Source organism: Zingiber officinale, chromosome 6B, assembly GCF_018446385.1.
Source record: "Zingiber officinale cultivar Zhangliang chromosome 6B, Zo_v1.1, whole genome shotgun sequence".
NCBI classification, from domain to species: Eukaryota; Viridiplantae; Streptophyta; class Magnoliopsida; order Zingiberales; family Zingiberaceae; genus Zingiber; species Zingiber officinale.
The window spans coordinates 98,796,696-98,819,092 of NC_055996.1; the positions used below are offsets into that span (position 1 = coordinate 98,796,696).

Here is a 22,397-nt window from a genome sequence, read left to right on the forward strand (position 1 = left end):
CCGTCTGTCCTGATTCGTCTTTGGATCAGGGGCAGTGATTCGAGGGATTCAATGGTCCCCACCTGTTTAGTAGACGGGGGGCCATTGAATCCCTCCAATCACTGCAATGGACCAGGCGAACCAGAGGATTCTTGCTCTGGTCCTCTACCTTTGCTCTTCTCTTAGTCCCGTACAAAATCGATTCATTTATTTATTTGCGGTACCCATTTTAAAACGCAAAAAATGCAACATCGGTTCATTTAGGCATGTGCAATACCCATTTCAAAAGGCAAAAAAAAATACAAAAATAGTTCATTTACGCATGTGCAGTACCCATTTCAAAACACAAAACGCAAAACTCGTGACTTCCTGTGACCTCCGATGACAATTGAACACAACGGTCCTTCGAAGCTCTGAGAAGCACGTCGTCGACGACCCAAGGCTCTAACTCCTACGACAGCGGCCAGCTCTGAGGCCCCGTCCTTCCCTCGACCCTTGACAACCTAAGCTCCGAGTTCCACCCTCGACGACTGATTTGTAAGTACTTTTTTGCCCTAATTTTGGCCATTACTATTTTTGGATTTTTTTCACTATTTTTATAGCCCTAAATTTATTATTTTTTTCTGCAGGATCAGAGTAATTATCATAGATAGTGAATCTACGAGTTATTGTCATTTGAATTTTGAAGGAAATGAAGATAGTCAGGAAGGTGACTTTGATATTATTGATGAAAGTAATAAGATTCAAGTTGATGAAGGAGACTTTGATATTTTGCATTGTTTGATTGAATATCTGTATTGATTGTTTGAATTTTTTTTACATTGTTTGTTTGATTTTAAAGGCTTGAATAATAAAAAAATTTGGATATTTCACAAATGGGACTGGAATTTGAGACAGAAGAGGATGCATATCAATTTTATTTGACATATACTAAAAAGGTTAGATTTGGCGTAAGAAGAGGTAAAACCACAATGATAAATCGGATAAATTACGTAATAGGATTTTTTTTATTGTTGTGCACAAGGTAAAAGAAGAAAAAACAAATGAGATCTTTATGTCAAAGCAAGTCGTGGTGAAACAAGATTTGGTTGTGATGCTAAAATGAAGATTAGTAATCGAAAAAATGACAAACTTACTGTGATGTAATTTGTTAAAGAGCATAATCATTATCTCTCAGGTCTAAACAAAATGCACCTTTATAAAAGTCATAAGAATATATATTCTTCTGCAACAATACAGATTGAGATGACAAGTGATGTGGGAATCCTCCCAAAAGCATTTCATGATTTTATGATGAGTCAAGTAGGTAGGAGGGAGATTTTAGGTTGTATTTATGAGGATTACAAAAATTACTTGTGATACAAAAGAACAATAAATATGAAACTTGGGGATATAGGGGGTGTATTGGAATATTTACAAAAAATGCAATTCAATTATCCTAATTTTTTTTTATGCTATTCAAGTTGATGAAGATGATTTGATTACTAATATATTTTGGTCTGATGCTAAGATGAGAGCTGATTATGCTAATTTTGAAGATGTTATCTGCTTTGACACAACATACAGAAAGAACAATGAAAGTCGTCTAATTGCGTTGTTTGTAGGTGTTAAGCATCATAAACAATCCATACTTTTTGGTATAGCTTTATTATATGATGAAATCAGTTTGACGTTTGAGTGATTGTTTGATACATTTACTAAAGCTATTCTTACAGATCAAGATATAGCAATGACAAAGACATTAGCTTTCAGATGGCCTGAAACACATCATCGTTTGTGCATTTGACACATTTACCACAATGTCGTCATACATTTGAGTAGAGTTTTTTCTCAATTTAGGGAGTTTGCTAAAGATTTTACTTCATGTGTATATGATTTTGATGAAGAGGAAGATTTTATTTCAGTATGGAACATGATGTTAACCAAGTATGCACTTGAAGACAATGATGGGTTGAGACACATGTACAACATCAAGGAAAAATGTGCTTTAGTATATGGGCAGCAAATATTTTGTGTGGATATGACTACAACCTAAAGAAGTGAGAGCATGAATAGTATTGTGAAAAGGTATGTCACTTATAAACACAAGTTTTTAGACTTCTTCAATCACTTCCAAAGATTCCTTGATGATCATCAATATGAAAAATTAAAAGTTGATTTTAGATCAAGTATAATTGTTCCATGCATGTTTAATGTTTCCAATTGATATTTTAAGGCATGCTAGTGAAATTTATACTCCTAAAGCATACAAATATTTTCAATAGGACTGGTGCTTATCTCATGATTGACTAGAAATTTATGAGGATGTTGATACATTTACAAAATATAAAAGTATTTTTTACAAGAAGAGAAACTATCATATAGTTACACTAATAAGAGTGTGAAAAAATTGTGTAGCAGTAGAAAAATATGAATTTGCTGGGATTTTGTGGATCGAAAAGAATTTAGATATCTCCACAATAGTATGATATTGTCCACTTTGGGCCTAAGCCTCATGATTTTGCTATTGGGCTCTACCCAAGAAGCTTCATGCCAATGAAAATATCTTTTCTCTTACAAACCCATGATCTTTCCCATGTGTTTTCAATGTGGGACTATGTTTGCAACTTTGCAATCCCAACAATCTCCTCAAACAAAGGATCGACCCACCAGGTTTTCCTGCCGTTGCCCCTCCGTCCACCTGACCTACTAGAACTTCCTGCCTGGTGTCTGGTCCTCTTGATTCGACCATAGGAGCCCCCACTTTCTTTATTTGAGGTCAATATTGTACCCACATGGCTCAATCAGACCATAGCTCTTATACACAATCGACGGTTAAACCTTCTGGCAGTTCTGGCTCTGATACCAATTGAAGATTAAAAAAAATTTAGCTATCTCCACAATGATATGATATTATCCACTTTGGGCCTAAGTCCTTATGATTTTGCTCTTCGGCTTTACCCAAAAGGCCTCATGCCAATGTATTATTACTCGACCATTTTGATTATGTATTAATCTCGAATTTACACCCCCTACGTACCCATGCATGAGAGAGAGTATCTCTCCATGTATTTGTTTACATTCTCAATGCATGTGAATCAATATAAACCAACTAATATATCAAGAAATTTTCAATGTAGGACCAATATAAAATCACATTCATAATGGAGCTTTTAACTTCTTCCACTTCATCTTCATTCACACATATTCAATTTAAATAATTTGGAATAATGCTACAAAGGTAGTTATTGGGAACCAAAAGAGAAAATTTGTAAAGCTACTGAGGAGACTATGCTTCGGATGGCAGATGAGATATCCAATAGAAGTAAGACAAGAAAACATATATAGATGTTATTTAATTTGTAATCAATTTTCATACTTGTTTGTTGTCTTAACATGGATCGATGCTTCTTCTTAGGTTTGTATGGTGAAATGGTGTTAGTGGCTTAGGACGTGGGCTTGTGTTTTGTCCATGGAGTTGATAGGAGAAGTTATTTTGACGTTCTCTCTTATAGACTGCAGCTTCAATTGCAATCTGTAGACGCTCCCTCCAGTCTAGTGTGTTTTGGCAGTTGTAGTATTCTCTAAAGCAAATTAAACCAATGCAGCAATTTAAAAAAAAACGTCAAGTGAGGAGATTATGTTTTGACAGTTGATCTTATATATGCTTTCTTTTAATTCAAACTGATGTCTTCCTCTTTTAATTAACACGCATGGTGTGTGAAGTGGGCAGAAATTTGGCATGATAAATATAGATTTTGTGGAGCTTGTGATTTGAGAAAATTGAGTGCCGACGATGACTTGACATGACAAGGGCAACACACTCAATTGCTTGAAAATCCGATGTAGTTCAGAGAAAGATGCATGAGACATTCGAGAAACTGCAATATAAAAAATTTTGAGGTGGTGTTAACTCAGCTTGATCGTAGAACATGCATGACTTTGCTATTTGCCAAGCGGGTTGGCTTGATGGCTCCAGATCAGTTGGAGAATGGAGAATGGAGAACAGAGAACACTTCATATTACCTGCATATTCTTCAATTCAAACACGATTTGTGAGGAAGCAGCACTTTGATTAAACTGCTAAACACCAACTAAATTATCATCTTCGGTAAAGAAAGGCATATAAACCTATAAAACATGCAAAACGATGTTACAAACCTGATCTATTCTAGACTTTGATGCAAAGAAATTGGTTTAATTTTGTTACTTAGCTTGCTTCTCTTTCTGGTTATGATATGTAAGTTGTAAGCAATCTTAAACAGAACATGATGAGCGGATCAAGGAACTTAAAACTTTGCATTTGTTTCCTAGTTGTAAAAATATAAGTTACAACACAATACAAGTTACATCAACCACAATCTTAAACAAAGCATGATGAGCGAAAAGGAACTTAAAGCTTCACATTTGTTTCCTAGTTGTAAAAATACAAGTTACTTCACAATACAAGTTACATCAACCACATTCTCATCATCACAATCCAAGCAAATACAATTACAACGATAACAATTCTAAATTTTTTATTCAATGAACATATTTCATCACTCAAGTGCATAGTTACATCATTATTATTCTCATTATCCAGAATATCATTGTATTCAACTGCACTCTCGTAACTTAGTATATTTCTTCAATTCACTAATATTCAACTTTAATTTTTTGTTATTACTCTTCAACTCGTTAATAATTATCTTATTTTTCTCTGACGGCTCTAGGTCATGCTATAAGAAGAAGTCATATATCATTTCCTGAATTTTAAATCAACTTAATAAAAACTCAATATAGTTAAAAAACTCACAACAATACAGAGTTGGTATAACGAAAACTTACTCTAAATTTTGGACATGAAAAAAAAATCATCTTTCTTGATTGGATTCCGTCCATGATGTTCAGAGATTAGCTCTTAACTCATAATAACATAATATGTGGGGAGTTTCACATTGCTCATCGTTCATGTTTCGTCGAGTGAAAGATGATGCTGATGAAGAGCCGACTGCCATGATTTTTCTTTGCTTTTACCTTAATAGCACTAATTTACGAAAAAGACATAAATTTTATTAAAGCATATAAATTTTGACAAAAAAATTAACAACCCCCAACGTGTATAAAATACCTCAATTATATCAAAGAATATCACACTTAACATATCTAAGCTTAAAATAAAAACAATTTGTGAAAAGGCACAAAAGCAGAAGTAAGTACATTTACTAAATATAGATCCAAGTCATAATCTATTATTCATCATAATATAATGTATGTTGAATGGCTGAGACTATGAATCTATTTGTCCAATCTCTAAGCCAGTTTGTATTCAAACATCTTGGCTAGAAGTCTTATTCCATTTAGACTATATGGTTTGCTCGAATAAATCGAACTCGCCAAATTCTTCTGTTGGTCATCCATATTATGTAGTTATGCCAACTATTATGGTTATTGATTATAAAGTTTCAGAGTTTGTTGATAATTACATGTAATAACTTGGTCAATTTTTTGACAAATTGGTATCACAGTTCGATCTTTTCTAATTTTATGTCAATTTTCTGCATGTCAATGTTATCTTTAGTTATCAAATGCTTCGGATCCTCTCTCAAGAACAGCAATGGCCAAAATTAGGACAAAACAGAAATGGCCAAAATTATTATAAATAGTACTTACAAATCAGGAGTAGAGGGCGGAGCTTGGAGCTTGGGTCGTTGAGGGTCGAGGATAGGACAAGGCCTCAGAGCTGGCCATCATCGTAGGAGTCAGAGCCTTGGGCCGTCGACGGCATGCTGCTTGAAGCTTCAGAGCTTCAGAGGACGATTGTGTTCAAATGTCGTCGGAGGTCGCGGAGATAGTGGTCGGTCGAAGGTCGCAATAGGTTGCAGGAGGTTTAGGGTTTTGCATTTTGAAATGAATACTGCACATGCGTAAATGAACTGATTTTGCGTTTTGAAATGGGTATTGCACATGAATAAATGAACCAGTTTTGTATGGGACCAACAGAGAGCCAACGATAAGCAACTCAGAGCCTCTGGTCCGCAAAACGCGGACTAGAGGATGGGCATTGGTGGAGAGTGATGGTCCCACATGTCAAATAAGTGGGGGCCATCACTCTCCAGCGATGGTGGAGAGTGGCCCAACCTCTGATTTGTGTTTTGGGGACCAGAGGATCTGAGTTGTTCAGAATGAGTTTACTCTTGAATGTACTTGCAGTCGAGCTCTTTCGATAGGTTAGATGCATATCATGTTGATTTTTATTGGATCAATTGTGTCGATTATCATAAAGACTGGGTGAAACAGTTCAGATTCCCTGATCTCTTACCCCTGGTCCCTTATCCTTGAGCGCGGATCCTTTGGTCCGTAAAACGTGGATTAGAAGATGGACTACTCTACATCATTGGTGGAGAGTGATGATCTCATGTGTAAAATAAGTAGAGCCATCACTCTCCACCAATGATAGAGAATGACCCATTCTTTAATCCACATTTTACGGATCAAAAGATCCACGCTCCATTCTGAACTCAGACGGGATCATCATATTTTTTATTTACCAAGAAAAGGTATTTTTAATCATACTTATAGTACTGATGATAAAACGATAATGATGAAATGACAGGGGTAGTTACAAAAAGCGAAAAATGTTGGGGGTAAGGTAAAATTTTCCAACAAATAAGTGAAATGTCAGTTCCAAAATGTTCTTTCTCCTTAAAAATTGAAGCCATGAAGAAGCGGCAGCAGCTCTGGTCGTTTCCACTCTCTCCATTCGCTTCCTCTCCCTCCTTATTCTCCTTCCTCTCCCCCTACTACTCTTCCTCCCCCGCAGCCTCCGCCGCCATTCCGGACGCCTTCGACTCTTCCTCCACCTCCTCCGAAACCGACGCCGGCCACCTCCTTCCCCTCTCCTCGATCTTACTCAAGGACCTCCTCCTCAAGAGTCCGCGTGGGCTCCTCGTCCTCGACCTCCTCGATTCGGGCTCCCTCCGTCCCACCGCCGACCTCTACTCCCTCCTCTTTAAGCGATGCGGCGACTCGAAGCGGATCGAAGAGGGAAGGCTCGCCCATTCCCACCTTCTTCGGTCCCGATTCCACTCCGATATCTTCCTCCACAACTCGATCGTCAATATGTACTGCAAATGCGGAAGCTTGGACGAGGCGCGTAAAGCGTTCGATGATATGCCCCTGAGGGACATGGTCACCTGGACCGCCCTCATCACGGGCTACGCCCAGAACAACAGGCCGAATGAAGCGCTGGCGTTGCTTCCGGAGATGCTTCGGCTTCGGATGGCTCCGAATGGGTTCACCTTCGCCAGCCTCTTCAAAGCCTGTGGAGCTGCTTCAGTTGATAAGCATGGGGAAGAGATCCATGCTCTGAGCGTGAAGTCTGGCTGCACCTCGGATGTGTACGTGGGCAGCGCAATACTAGACATGTACGCTCGTCGTGGAAGGATGAAAGATGCCTGCTTGGTGTTCGACCGGTTGCAATCAAAGAACGAGGTATCATGGAATGCGTTGATTGCAGGCTACGCGAGGAGAGAAGAAGGCGAAATGACCATGAGAAAGTTCTCAGAGATGCAAAGGAGCTGTTTTAAGGCCACACATTTCACCTACTCGAGCATCTTTAGCGCTTGCGCTGGTCTTGGTGCACTAGAGCAAGGAAAGTGGGTGCATGCTCATATGATAAAATCTGGACAGAAGCTTACAGCTTTCGTCGGCAATACACTTTTAGACATGTATGCAAAGTCGGGAAGCATTCAAGATGCGAAGAAAATCTTCGATCGACTGTCTAAGCGAGATGTTGTTTCTTGGAATTCAATGCTTACTGGGTATGCTCAGCATGGGCTTGTCAAGGAAGCAATCCACTGGTTTGAGGAGATGCGTAGGCTTGGAGTCCAGCCAAATCAAATTACCTTCCTCTGCATCCTTACTGCTTGCAGCCATGGTGGAATGGTGAGGGAAGGACAGTACTACTTCAACTTGATGGTAAGATGCAGCGTGGAACCGGAGATTGAGCATTATGTAACAATTGTTGATCTTCTTGGCCGAGCTGGTCTTCTTGCTCGTGCACGGACATTCATTGATGAAATGCCCATTCCATCTACTGCTGCTGTTTGGGGAGCTTTGCTTGGTGCTTGTAGGATGCACAAGAATGCAGAGTTAGGGAAATTTGCCGCTGAGAAGCTATTTGAACTCGACCCGCATGATGCCGGTCCTCATGTGTTGCTTTACAACCTCTATGCGTGTACTGGTAGATGGACTGATGCAGCTGAAGTGAGGAAAATGATGAAAGTTGGTGGAGTTAAGAAGGAGCCTGCTTGTAGTTGGGTGGTGATCGAAAACTCTACCCACATGTTTGTAGCAAATGATGATTCCCATCCAAGAATGAAGGAGATAAATGACATGTGGGAGAAAATTGATGCAAAAATCAAGGAAGTGGGATATGTTCCGGACACAAATTATGTGCTATTACATGTGGATGAACATGAACGGGAAGCAAAATTGCAATACCACAGTGAGAAACTGGCTCTTGCATTTGCTCTACTCAACAAGCCCCCTGGGGCACCTATTCTAATTATGAAAAACATCAGGATGTGCGGCGATTGTCATTCCGCAATTAAGCATGTCTCCAAGGTAATGGAGAGGGAGATCACTGTGAGGGACACCAATCGGTTTCATCATTTCAGCAGAGGTTCTTGTTCATGTAATGACTACTGGTAAGAAGAAACTACTTAAGAATGGCTTGAGAGGATATCATATTGTTCAATGGAACAGGCATGCAATATCATCTAGCTTATGAATTATTTGAAGCTGTGCATGATTAGCCAAGAAAGATGATTGCCCAGATTATTTGAGCTAGCTTTCTGCTGCCTTTGTCAGGATACCTCACAGTTTACCTTCCATATCCTAACGTTATCTAGCAACTCTGAAGAAGGAATACCAGTGATTCCCTTGTCAAGAAGAGAATGGAGCTCTTCAACCCATATGCCAAACTAGTCGGAAGTTTTACAAGGTAAGCTGTTGTCTTTTGTTCGAACTTGTTATACATGCATATGAATCTACAATTTGAACTCTCCTACTGTTTAGATTTGTCGAGCCTGTTACCTAACGCGGTAAATTTTTCAATGAATATGAATGCTAAGACTTGCTTGATATTGGAAAGTCCTCCGCAACAGAAATTGTCTGAATGCATACTGAATCTGTCAATGTCCACCTCCTATGAACAAGTACCCTAGATACAATCGTTAAGCTGGTGTTGAATATTAGATCAAAGCATTTTTGAGATTTTGGATTAAATGAAAAGAATACTTAAGGCTATTGGGTCAATTAAATTTATTAGTTTACTGAATTTAACAAAAAAAAACTTGGTAAGTTGTTCAATGAACTATAGAGACAGTGTACATTGTCGTCTTCATCTCCCATTTCATTGCTTTACTCTTTGTTTTACAAAATGCTCTATGGTTATGCTTCCCAATATCCACTATGAACTTACTGGAGTTGATATCCACTATCAACTGATACAAAATATAACTCCACCCAAGTTCGCATTTCTTGAGTATCAGAAGCTTGAGGGCATTCACGACATGCATCTAACTTCATTTTGGTTAGGACCACCTATATTAATTTACTCCATTCCTAATGGATAACCTTCTTTAGTTTTCATTATCGCAAACTGTGAACATTCGAATTACTTGTCCGGTCATTTAAGGGTTATTTATTTTTGATAATCTAGGTATCCAACCGATTAATCTTAGAGGCGATTAATTTAGTTCCATGAAAGTTTTTCAAGCCACCAAGATAAATCCAGAAAACACCAAGTGGTCTGACAATCCAGCCGAACTTTCTGAAATTAATCACACTGTGCGAATACCTTGCTAGGAATTGATCCTAGATGTTCTGTGCCACTATTACCTTGCCACTTGAGCGGTGCCCGGGGGCCATTTAAGGGTTTACTTGGAACTAGCATCAGTTGCCAAGTGATAATATGTGAGTAAAGAAGTAATGAGATTGCTAAGATCAAATAGAGTTTCACGTTGTCTATATTTTCTTTAAGTGAGTTATTCTTCTTCTTTATGTTTTGTAGGTGATGTTTGAAGAGAGAGGCCTATGCAATGCACAATGCTCTTTTGTGCTTCATTTTTTGTGGATGCTGCCTCAGGCTGTTCTCAGTTTAGCTGATTGCTCCGGATCATCATCTTTGTTGGTTTCATAATGAGGTCAGATTTTGATATGTTGTTCTTAGCAATTACTTATTTCAATTCTAAGGCTAGAAAGTATAAATATTTTGAAGATACATGGCAAATCATACAAGTCATAAAAAATGAAGATACTATCATACTAGATACAAAGAACAAGATTAAATTGCAGGATAAGTTAAATATCAGCTAATCCAACAAGAACACACTTTACAAACCGCCAAAAAAAGCTAAAACCAAAATCCATGATGACTTCTGGTGGATTTGAGGTTTGGCTAATTAAAATATCGGAGTTTCCTTGGAGCTAAAACAGCCTTGCTTGCTGTCTTGAGCATAAATAGTATTGACAATAACAGCAAGGTATTTGAACATAAGCTGATGCAGAAATAAAATCTGAAAATTGATGAGGCTAACGACCACGGCCTCGTCCACGACCGCGCCCCCGGCCACGACCACGGCCCAGTGATCTCCCTGGGTTTCGGACGAAACATAACATAGATGTGAATACTGATAGATTGAAATAATATTGAAGTGGGAAAACATCGAGAGAGAAGCATACCAGCAGTAGGCTTTTTCGGCTTCACCCGAGGTGTTTCCTCGACAAGTAAAGTCTCAAGGTTCAGGCTGTCAGGTAGGATATAGTACCGAATGTTATTGCCTCTCACACTGAGGTGATCAAGGGAAACAGGATTTTTCCCCTTGAATGTTAGTTTCACAGTCTTCAAGTGTGTGTTCATGCTGATATCCACACCTGTAATAAGCAGAAAAGATTAAGCGTGATTAAACAATGAGGGTTGTTAAACTTGATTGTGAAGAATTGTATGTGTTAGCTTCTTAAAGCATAACATCGTGAGTTTGACAATTTGAATCTAATGAAACTCCTGAAAGTTCAAAAATTGTCAAATTTCCCAAAATTCGGAAAATCAAAGAACCTAAAATATATTGAAAGAACTCAAGCTCTAAAAGAAAAGATATGACACGCTACTTTCACTACCACAATAGAAACCCGATCCGAAAAGGCAAGGATCTAAAGGTTGAACGGGGAAACATGTAATATTTGCTCAAAAAGTCAAAATTAGTTTGCTTGAACATTTATCTGATAGTTTATAGCTCAATCAATCTAAAGAAATCAATAACTATCTCTAGTGACTTTGAATGATAAAAAGATTGAATTCCAACTTAGTGAAGGAGTGACTAATCCAACTTTATGGGTGAACAAAATATTAATAACAATAGAAACCCGATCCCAAAAAAATCAATAACTATCTCTTTGTTATTTTTTTAAAAATTAATTTTTATTTTTTTGAAAAAAAATTAAAATAGAAAAAGAGAGTTGAACAATGGCAAAAATTAGCCATTGTTTAACGACTAATTTTTAGCCATTGTTTTTCATTATTTCAGCAGTTAATTATTTTTTTTAAAAAAAAACCTTATAAATACATCTTCAAATCTTTATTTTTTCATTCATTGTATCACTTTCTACATCTTTTTTCTTCCTTCCATTCTATATTTATATTTTTATTCGAAATGGATGAAAATTTTAGTGCTTCTTTTACAAATCTTTTAAATTCTCCCAATAGGGAAGAAAACACCTCTTGCCAAAATTTTTCACATTCATCCAAATGTCCAATATTCTCAATTTTCCTCTCGCACATAATACCCTCTAAATTTTCAAAATATTTCATATGTTCCACAATATCCTCTAAATTTCTAAAGTTTTTTTAAAAAAATTTGACAAATCTGAGTAATGTCGTTCCGGCTCCATTTGGTATGTATCCACCCCAAGATTGGTCAACCATAGGTAGCCAATTTAGGATGGCATCTCTGTTGTACGTATTTCTTCTCCTTAACCATCAATCATGCCTTCAAATGAATCAAGAAGGGCTAGTGTTAATGCATCTGTCAACGACAAAGAACCCGTAACACCATATTCTATTCCAAGAACTCAGTGGCCACCATACTCATCACATATAGAGCACAAATACAAATCGAAAATAGAGCACTCAAAACGAACAATTTGCGCTCTCGATGAAGACGTGATCCTTGCGAAGTTATGGGTCACTATCAGCACCGACACAGGCAAGGACATCCGAATCAAGGGCCAGACTTCCACATCAAATCCAAATACAAGTGTTAATGTGGATAACTGTGAAGTCCACATTCGTCCAATAGGACAAAAGGCAACGAAAAGGACAAGTAATTTGAAAGTCAGATAGAGCGACAAAATGGAACAAAGCAACAACATGGATTGACGATATATTAAAGAATTTCAAATATAAAAAAATAGCTTTGCAGCTGAGGTTTTTCATAAGATTATAAAATTCTTATGAAAGATAAAAATGAGAAGGCACTGAGACAACTTTGTATACATGAAAAAATAGATAAAAAAAAATACACAGTAGGTGTGTTTAACTTATCTTTATATACTGTTATAATTTGTCTTTTATTTGATTGACTACAGTATTTATGTACTCCACTTTTTAATTATTAATGTCATTCAATGCTAGCAATTATATGAATTTAAATTTTATAAAATTGTAATTATATTTTGTAATTGTATAGCTATCCGTGAATACTTAAGTGTTATTTTTATAAAAAAAAATCAGGATTTAGGATATAATATTTAGGCTAAATGTAGTGAAATTAAAAAAAATAATATTAGGTGTTCCCTGGGTGCTACATGTCATCCCTAAATGAACTGAAAATTAAAATTCAGAGGTGTTCTCTGGGTGAGATTGTTGTTTTGACGTGACATTGATGAGGATCCAAGAGCTCAGATGCTCTAAGGGCATCCACAATGCTATAATATTATAATACCCATCACCTCATCAAAAAGCATGGGGTCCACTGTCACATATTCATTATAACATCCTTCTTTTATCCACATCCTTTTTAATATTAACACTCATTATTTATGGATCCCACAATCCACTCAATCATCTTAAAATTATATCATATTAAATAAATATATTTTAAATATATTTTAAAATATTTAAATTATTATTATTATTTTTAATAATAATATTACTTTTCAAAATATAATTTTATTATTTTTCAAAAATAATATTAATTTTTTAAAATATATTTATTAAATAAAATATATGGCTGTGAGAAAACGAAATTACAATGTTAGGAAAACGAAATTATAAAATTGGGAAAAAGAAATTATAATTGAACGGCTAAAATTACAAAGCTGGGAAAATAAAATTTCTTTTAAATTACCATGTAATTATGAAATTGAAATGTAATAATCACTTAAATAAATCATACAATTATGAAATTAAAAATAATATATGAAATACTAATTCACGGATTGTTGTTGTATTGCCCCCAGATATGCTCAACTAAGTCGGCGCGAAGTTGGTGGTGAACTTGAGTGTCACGTAGCTCAGAATTTGTTCGAAAATAATCTTAAAATCCTCGGTTTGAGCCATGGATAGGTTGTGCGAGTTCGTCACTTTCATCGTTGTACCAATTTATCACGTGACCTCCCTCATCTTCAACAATCATATTATGCAAAATAATGCATGCTAACATGATTTGTTTTAACTTTTTCCTATACTAATAACGAACTGGACCTCTGACAATTGCCCATCGAGATTGGAACACCCCAAATGCCCGTTCAACATCTTTTTGCAGACTCCTGTCTTTCCTTAAACAACTTCCTCTTGGGATCCTTCGGGCAAGGAAAAGTCTTAACAAAAGTAACCCACTCGGGATATATTCCATCTGTTAGATGATAGCCCTTCGTATATGCAGTGTCGTTCACTGTGAAACTAATCTCCGACATATTTCTTTGCAAGACGTTGAATATGGGAGATTCATATAACACGTTAATATCGTTACGTGAACCGACGACCCCAAAAAATGCATGTCATATCCACAAGTCATGAGACGCAACCGCTTCAAGTACGATTGTTGGTGACCCATGTCCCCTTGTAAATTGACCTTTCCAAACAACTGGACAATTTTTTCATTTCCAGTGCATACAATCAAGGCTACCTAACATGCCAGGGAAGCCATGTCTCTCATCATACATTTGAAGAAGACGTTGAACATCATCAGCATTTGAGCAGTTGATTCACCCATACGTAATATGTAGGTATTCGTCAAGATGATCGGCAGGGACTCCGTAAGCTAGTTGACGAATCACGGTGGTGCGTTTTTGTAGTGGTGACAACCCTTTTCTTCTGACAGAGCATCCTATGTTGAAAATCTTGTTGATTCTCTATCATTCACCATGCGAAGTAATAACTCTCTTCGCATTGAAATATCTTTATAATACAGGGTTATATAATCATTGTTCTCGGGTTCCTCACGATTTCTTTGGGCTTACCATCTGTCCCTCCTCGATATGCTTCCATAAGTTGTTGGTGTTATTGAAAAACCAATAACATATTCTTCACCGAATCATAAGCTCTCGACGAAAGCCACTATGAACCTGGCAAATTGAAGAAAAAAAATGATTTGGAAACGTTTAGTATATGTGTTTGAGAAATGATATTATAGTTGAATGAAAATCTTGTAGCACAATGTGTTTATATATATTATTTTTCTCATGCAACGGCTAGTTTCCAACGGTAAGTTTGCAACGACTAATTTGCAACGCCTAGTTTCCAACAGCTAGTTGTAACAGCTAATTTCCCAGGCTTGTTTATAATGATTATTTTGTAAAATTATAATAATTAAAAATCACATTAATCGAAATGAGAAATACAATAATTAAAAATTACAATCACTCAAAAATATAATAATATTAGAAAATGAACGTTGAGTAAACAATTTAAATATTCCATCTCGACCTAATATCCTGGCATAGGCATGTATGATAAGCTGCTCCTTTGTCATCTGCGAGGTGTCTTTGTTTAATATTTCATACTCTTTCAACTTCAAGCGACGATTCTTAGCTTCAGATTTAGACAATGCAACTTTTGCCTTAATCTCCTCTACTTCAAGTTATTTTTGTTTCAAATCGACTTCGGACTTCTTCACGCTTGTGTACTCAGTGATGATATTATTGTAGTTTACTGTCAGATCCTCCATGATCGATTTTACTTTATCTTTTCCCTTTCTTTTTGCTACCTTTTGTCCCATTAGACAAGCATCTTCATAATCCAGGTCTATACTCACATCTTGGTTGGAGGAGGTGTTGCTTGCTCCCGGCTCTGAGGTCCTCGTCTTCTTTGTGGTCACAAAGTGATCAACGAACTGTGGAGTAAACATTGGGCGATTTTTGACAATTCTCCACACATGTTTGAGATTGAATGCAACGCCATTGTTTTCGGATCGATATTTTTCGTACGCAAATCTCAATATATCTTCATCACTGTGACCACTTCGATATGAACTATTGTAATTTGCGTTGAATCGATATACCTTATTTTGGATTGTATTGTGTCAATGTGACCGTATAACATTTGTAATTCTGATGTTTGAACATAGGGAAATATTTTCATTTTTCTAAATTGACCACCTCAATTGGGGATTCACGGTCGGAAAGTTGAGTTTCCGGGATAAAAGTCGAAGTTGCAGGTTCATTCGACATCAAAGGAGTGAAAGACATACCAATTGTGAGTGGGGTACCATATCCATGAACAACCGACGACGTGAAATACGGATGACTCATGTTTTGCCAATATTCGGCTGGAAGCGGTTGATATGGACCTCGAGAGGCATAATTCAGATGATTCATAAAATTTCCAAAACCTTGAAAATTTAGAAGATTTTGGGGAGGAAACGACATTATTCGGAAATGGATGTGAGTATTGATAATTTGATGGAATTTGGGAAGATGAATATTCTTGCGAATTGTTTGTAGAATTCAAGAAATTTATAAAAAATGCCCTATTATTTTCATCCATTTCGGATAGAAAATAAGATGGTAGGAACTTGAAAAAATAGATGGGGAGAGAATTTAGATAGTAGAATTGAAAGAGTAGTGAGTTGGAATGAAAATATGTGTACATATTGATGGATATTTATAGATGAAATTTCGAATTAACCGTTAAAAAATAACCGTTAAAAAACTAACCATTTTATTACCTTTTTAATTTTAAAATTTATAAATTTTTTAATAAATAAAATTAAAAAATTATATATATAACATGGGGTGGCCCACCCATGCATCTTGAACGCGTTCAAGCGATGAATATTAGATCGCTGTAGTTTTAACGCGGCGTTGCAGATCGCCGCGTTAATATTCATCGCTTGAAGGCGTTCAGAAGCTTGAACGTGTTCACCCCATGTATATATATAATTTTTTAATTTTATTTATTTAAAAATTTATAAATTTTAAAATTAAAAAGGTAATAAAACGGTTAATTTTTTAACGGTTATTTTTTAACGGCTAATTCGAAATTTCATCTATAAATATCCATCAATATGTATACATATTTTCAATCCAACTCACTACTTTTTCAATTCTACTCTCTAAATTCTCTCCCCATCTATTTTTTCAAGTTCCTATCATCTTATTTTCTATCCGAAATGGATGAAAATAATAGGGTATTTTTTACAAATTTCTTGAACTTTACAAACAACTCGCAAGAATATTTATCTTCCCAAAATCCATAAATTCCACCAAATTATCAATACTCACATCCATTTCCGAATATGTCGTTTCCTCCACAAAATCTTCAAATTGGAAATTTTATGAATCATCTGAATTATGCCCCTCGAGGTCCATATCAACCGCTTCCAGCCGAATATTGGCAAAACATAAGTCATCTGTATTTCACGTCGTCGATTGTTCATGGATATAGTACCCCACTCACAATTGGTATGTCTTTCACTCCTTCGATGTCGAATGAACCTGCAACTCCGACTTTTATCCCGGAAACTCAACTTTCCGACCATGAATCCTCAATTGAGGTGGTCAATATAGAAAAGGCGGTTTCAAATGCTGAGGGTATAAGAAAGCGTTCAAGTTGGACAAAAGTTGAAGACGAGGTCTTAGCGAGAAGTTTTGTCACTATCAATGATGATCCAATAATCTGCAATGATCAAAAGGCGGATGTTTTTTGGGGACGGGTTGCAAGCTACTACAATGAGAATCTTCCCCTAGGTTCAAACACCATAAGTACCAATGTTATACGGTCACATTGACACAATACAATCCAAAAGAAGGTATATCGATTCAACGTAAATTACAATAGTGTTTATAGTTCATATCGAAGTGGTCACAGTGATGAAGATATATTGAAATTTGCGTACGAAAAATATCGATCCAAAAACAATGGTGTTGCATTCAATCTCGAACATGTGTGGAGAATTATCAAAGATCGCCCAATGTTTACTCCACAGTTCGCTGATCACTTTGTGACCACAAAGAAGACAAGGACCTCAGAGTCGGGAACAAGCAACACCTCCTCCAACCAAGATGTCAGTATAGACCTGGATTATGAAGATACTCATCCAATGGGACAAAAGGCAGCAAAAAGAAAGGGAAAATATAAAGTAAAATCGACCATGGAGGATCTGACAGTAAACTATAACAATATTATCACAGAGTTCACTGAGTACACAAGCGTGAAGAAGTCCGAAGTCGATTTGAAACAAAGACAACTCGAAGTAGAGGAGATTAAGGCAAAAACTGCCTTGTCCAAATCTGAAGCTAAGAATCGTCGCTTGAAGTTGGAGTACGAAATATTGAACAAAGACACCTCACAGATGACAAAGAAACAACTTATCATACATAAATGCCTATGCCATGATATTAGGTAGAGATGAAATATCTAAATTATTTACTCAACGTTCATTTTCTAGTATTATTATATTTTCAACGTTCATTTTCTAGTATTATTATATTTTCAAGTAATTGTAATTTTTAATTATTATATTTCTCATTTCGATTAATGTGATTTTTAATTATTATAATTTTGCAAAAATATTCGTTATAAACTAGGCGTTACAAACTAACCGTTGCAAATTAGCCGTTGCAAACTTACAGTTGGAAACTTACCGTTGCAAACTAGCTGTTGCATGAGAAAAACAATATATATAGACACATTGTGCTACAAGATTTTCATTCGACTATCATACCATTTCTCAAATACATATACTAAAACGTGTTTCCTCCAAAAATATCTCATTCTACAGGCAGCTCTAACTCAAGTTCCAGCTCGACAAGCGAAGACGAAGGCCATGTTGAAATCGATGAGCAAGCTTATGATCCGGGTGAAGAATTGATGTTATTGGTTCTTCAACAACGCCAACAACTTATGGAAGCATATCAGAGGAGGGACACGCGCAGAAGAAGGTTCATCCAAAGAAATCGTGAAGCTGGACATGAGAGACTCGTCAATGATTATTTCTCTATAACTCCGATGTATCATGATGAAATATTTCGAAGATGATTTCAAATGCGAAGAGAGTTATTCCTCCGCATAGTGAATGTATTAGAGAATCATTCAGCATTTTTTCAACATAGGGACGATGTTGTACGAAGAAAAGGGTTGTCACTACTATAAAAATGCACAGCCGCGATTCGTCAACTAACTTACGAAGTCCCTGCCGATCATCATGATGAGTACCTATGTATGGGTGAATCAACTGCCATCAAGTGTCTTTTCAAGTTCTGCGAATACGTGGTTAAAATATTTGGTGATAGGTACTTGAGAAGGCCAAATGTTGATGATGTTCAACGTCTTCTTCAAACGTATGATGAGAGATATGGCTTCCCTGGCATGTTAGGTAGCCTTGATTGTATGCACTGGAAATGAAAAAATTGTCCAGTTGTTTGGAAAAGTCAATTTACAAAGGGACATGGGTCACCAACAATCGTACTTGAAGCAGTTGCGTCTCATGACTTGTGGATATGTCATGCATTTTTTGGGGTCGCCGGTTCACGTAACGATATTAACATGTTATATGAATCTTCCATATTCAACAACGTCTTACAAAGAAATATGTCGGAGATTAATTTCGCAGTGAACGACACTGCATATACGAAGGACTATTATCTAACAGATGAAATATCTACCAAGTGGGCTACTTTTGTTAAGACTTTTCCTTGCCCGGAGGATCCCAAGAGGAAGTTGTTTAAGGAAAGACAGGAGTCTGCAAGAAAAGATGTTGAACGGGCATTTGAGGTGCTCCAGTCTCGATGGGCAATTGTCAGAGGTCCAACTCGTTATTGGTATAGGAAAAAGTTAAAACAAATTATGTTAGCATGCATTATTTTGCATAATATGATTGTTGAGGATGAGGGAGGTCACATGACAAATTGATACAACGATGAAGGTGACAAACCTGCACAACTTATCCATGGCTCAAACCGAGGATTTCAAGATTATCTTCGAACAAATTCTGAGCTACGTGACACTCAAGTTCATCACCAACTTCGCGCCGACTTAGTTGAGCATATCGAGGGTAATACAACAATAATCCGTGAATTAGTATTTCATATATTAGTTTTAATTTCATAATTGTATGATTTATTTAAGTGATTGTTACATTTCAATTTCATAATTACATGGTAATTTAAAAGAAATTTTGTTTTCCTAGCTTTGTAATTTTAACCGCTCAGTTATAATTTTGTTTTCCCAACTCAGTTGTAATTTCGTTTTCTCAATTTTATAATTTCGTTTCCTAACAACCATATATTTTATTTAATAAATATATTTTAAAAAATTAATATTATTTTTGAAAAAATAATAAAATTATATTTTAAAAAGTAATATTATTATTAAAAATAATAATAATAATTTAAATATTTTAAAATATATTTAAAATATATTTATTTAATATGATATAATTTTAAGTTGGTTGAGTAGATTGTGGGACCCATAAATAATGTGTGTTAATGTTAAAAGGGATGTGGGTGAAAGAAGAAGGTTGTTATAATGAGTATGTGACAGTGGACTCCATGCTTTTTGATGAGGTGGTGAGTATTATAACATTATAGCATTATGGATGCCCTTAACGTGGCGATCTGCAACGCCACGTTAAAGCTACAGTGTAATTATAACGCGGCTTTAACGCGGCGTTGCAGATGTTCTAAAAACCAACACCTCTGAAGCAGAAACCAAGCTTATGCACCTCAGATCCCAATCCATACCAGAACCAAACCTCTAAAACAATCGCTTCTAAATTGTTGTACGACGTTGAAACCATATAGAATTAGCACGAATAAAAAACCCTAAACCCTGGCGAAGGGTCTCGCTAAAAACTCAGCTTTTGACCAACAAGAGGGAGCGAAGAGACATACCGGTGACGGTGCCATGGACAATGGTCCCGTTCTTGAGCTCAATCGAGACAGTTTCGTTGCTCAGCTTCATCAGAAACCTAGCGCCATTTCGAGCGGGAGATCCATCAGAGGCCAGAAAATGAATAAAAATGCAGGAAAATCACGATAAACAAAGCAACGAAGAGGTTGAGGGCGGCTCACCTGACGAGCTTCATCTTGGACCAATCACAGAAGAGCCGAAAAGGAGAGCAGTCGTGAGCTAGGGTTCCAAAAAATAGCTCTTGGGCCTGGCCGCCTGGGAGTCAGGAACGGAAGCTTAAAAAGAGTGGAATAGATCCTACCGTGCTCGAAAACGAAGCTACCGTCCGATCGTTCTGCAGATCATCTGGAGCGTTAATTACATTTACTCGGAATTTCCTCTGTCTGCATTGTTTTTCAATATTATCAACAAAACCTTCACTTTCAAAATTATTAAGAAAACTCATCACATCTAAATAGATAATGTTTTTTTAAAGAAATATATATTTTAAAAGTATAATTGTTGTGTCTTTTATATTTTATCTTAATATATAGATATTTATTAGAGAAAACAACTTTTATTTGTGATTGGGTTACTTTGAGTTGTAGTTTAAGATAGGTGTTTTTTTCACTCTAAATCTTTAGGGTACGTTTGATTTAAATTATCATGTATAATTTTGATTATGTGATTATGATAATCAAATAATCAAAGTTATAGAGAATAAAACATAATCAAATATTGTTTTGTTCAACATAGTAATGCAACAAAAATTTATTTATTTAAAAGTTTTAATGAATAACCTACTTTAATATTTTACTATATTACCTTCATTTACAAAATTAACCTTACATTATTATTATTATTATTATTATTATTATTATTACTATTATTATTTAAATTCTACGTTTTTTACTTTTTCTTTTTCCTCTTTTTCTTCATTTTTATGTATTTTTTTTTTATTTTTTTTCCTTTTTTACGTTTTTTTTATTTTTTATATTTTTTGTACATTTTTTATTCATTTTCCATTTTTTTATTTTTACGTTTTTTTAATTTTTTTCTATTTGTTAATATTTTTTTATTTTTTTCTATTATTTTATTTTTCTATTTATTATTTTTTAAAAAAAATTAAAAACCTTTTTTATTATTTTTAAAATTTTTTTACAATTATTCTATTTTTATTTATTTTATTTATTTTTATGTTTTTTTTATTTTTTATTTTTGATTTTTTTCATTTTTATTATTTTTTATGTTTATTCTATATTTTTTATTTTTTATGTTTTTTTTATGTCTTTTTCTTTTTTTTTTAAGTTATTTTATTTTATTTTTTATATTTTTCATTCTTTTCTTTGCAATTTTATGTTTTTTCACATTTTTCTCTTATCCTAGGGTATTTTAGGTAAAAAAAATTCGTTAATCCCGGAATCAAGAAAAACCTCAGTTTTTCGATTCCGGATTGCATGCCCCTTTTATTGACGTGTCGGACATGGAACATTACTCGGGAATTATCGATTACCTAAATCAAACATGATTTTCGTTGATAACCTTGGATGAATAACCAAGGTTATTAAGGATAACCCTCAATCAAACGCATCCTTAGGTTTAAGAAAACAAAGGTGCTCACATATAGGTATGTAACATAAAATTTTCTTGTGTCTATATATACAAAATCTAAAAAATATTACTGATATTCCTATATTAATTCATGATTATGGAGTCAGAAAGTCCAAGAAAAATAGGATATGTGATGGGGGTTGAAAGATGGATTTGATTGGATTGAACCAAGAGATAGAGGGAGGATACGATGCTTGACACTCGGGCATTGGGTAAGTGCGTACTTGGGGTTGTTTGAGCTTGGTGCTCGAAAATCATGTATATACTCCAAGAATGTTGGGTACTAAACATCTTAAACTTAGTCACTTAGAGCATCTTCAATGTAAGTTTTGTTAAAGGTTTGTAAAATTGAAAAACTTCATAAAAAAACTTTTATGACTATGTAAGTGAGATTTGGGGTTTTTAATTCAAGAGCATGTTTAAATTTTCAAATCTATTTTTTCTTTCAAAG

General features: G+C 35.5%; 2 protein-coding genes across 3 annotated transcripts; one reads left to right on the top strand and one right to left on the bottom strand.

The window, feature by feature from the left end:
- The first annotated feature begins 6,647 nt into the window (after positions 1 to 6,647).
- Positions 6,648 to 10,445, top strand: LOC121988413 (pentatricopeptide repeat-containing protein At3g24000, mitochondrial-like). Of its 2 annotated transcripts, XM_042541839.1 has the most exons (3): positions 6,648 to 8,947; positions 9,668 to 9,921; positions 10,019 to 10,445. In XM_042541839.1, exon 1 carries the CDS (start codon positions 6,661 to 6,663, stop codon positions 8,653 to 8,655), a length of 1,995 nt encoding a protein of 664 aa, XP_042397773.1. In that variant the 5' UTR covers positions 6,648 to 6,660; the 3' UTR covers positions 8,656 to 8,947; positions 9,668 to 9,921; positions 10,019 to 10,445. The 2 variants fall into 2 exon arrangements, with proteins under 2 accessions (XP_042397773.1, XP_042397774.1); XM_042541840.1 differs by lacking the exon at positions 9,668 to 9,921.
- LOC121988414 (small nuclear ribonucleoprotein SmD1a-like) lies at positions 10,250 to 20,669 on the bottom strand. Its single transcript, XM_042541841.1, has 4 exons — positions 20,518 to 20,669; positions 20,338 to 20,414; positions 10,690 to 10,881; positions 10,250 to 10,601 (listed from the first exon to the last, which is right to left on the bottom strand). The coding sequence occupies exons 1-4, from the start codon at positions 20,529 to 20,531 to the stop codon at positions 10,540 to 10,542; spliced, it is 345 nt and encodes a 114-aa protein (XP_042397775.1). The 5' UTR covers positions 20,532 to 20,669; the 3' UTR covers positions 10,250 to 10,539.
- Positions 20,670 to 22,397: the final 1,728 nt, after the last annotated feature.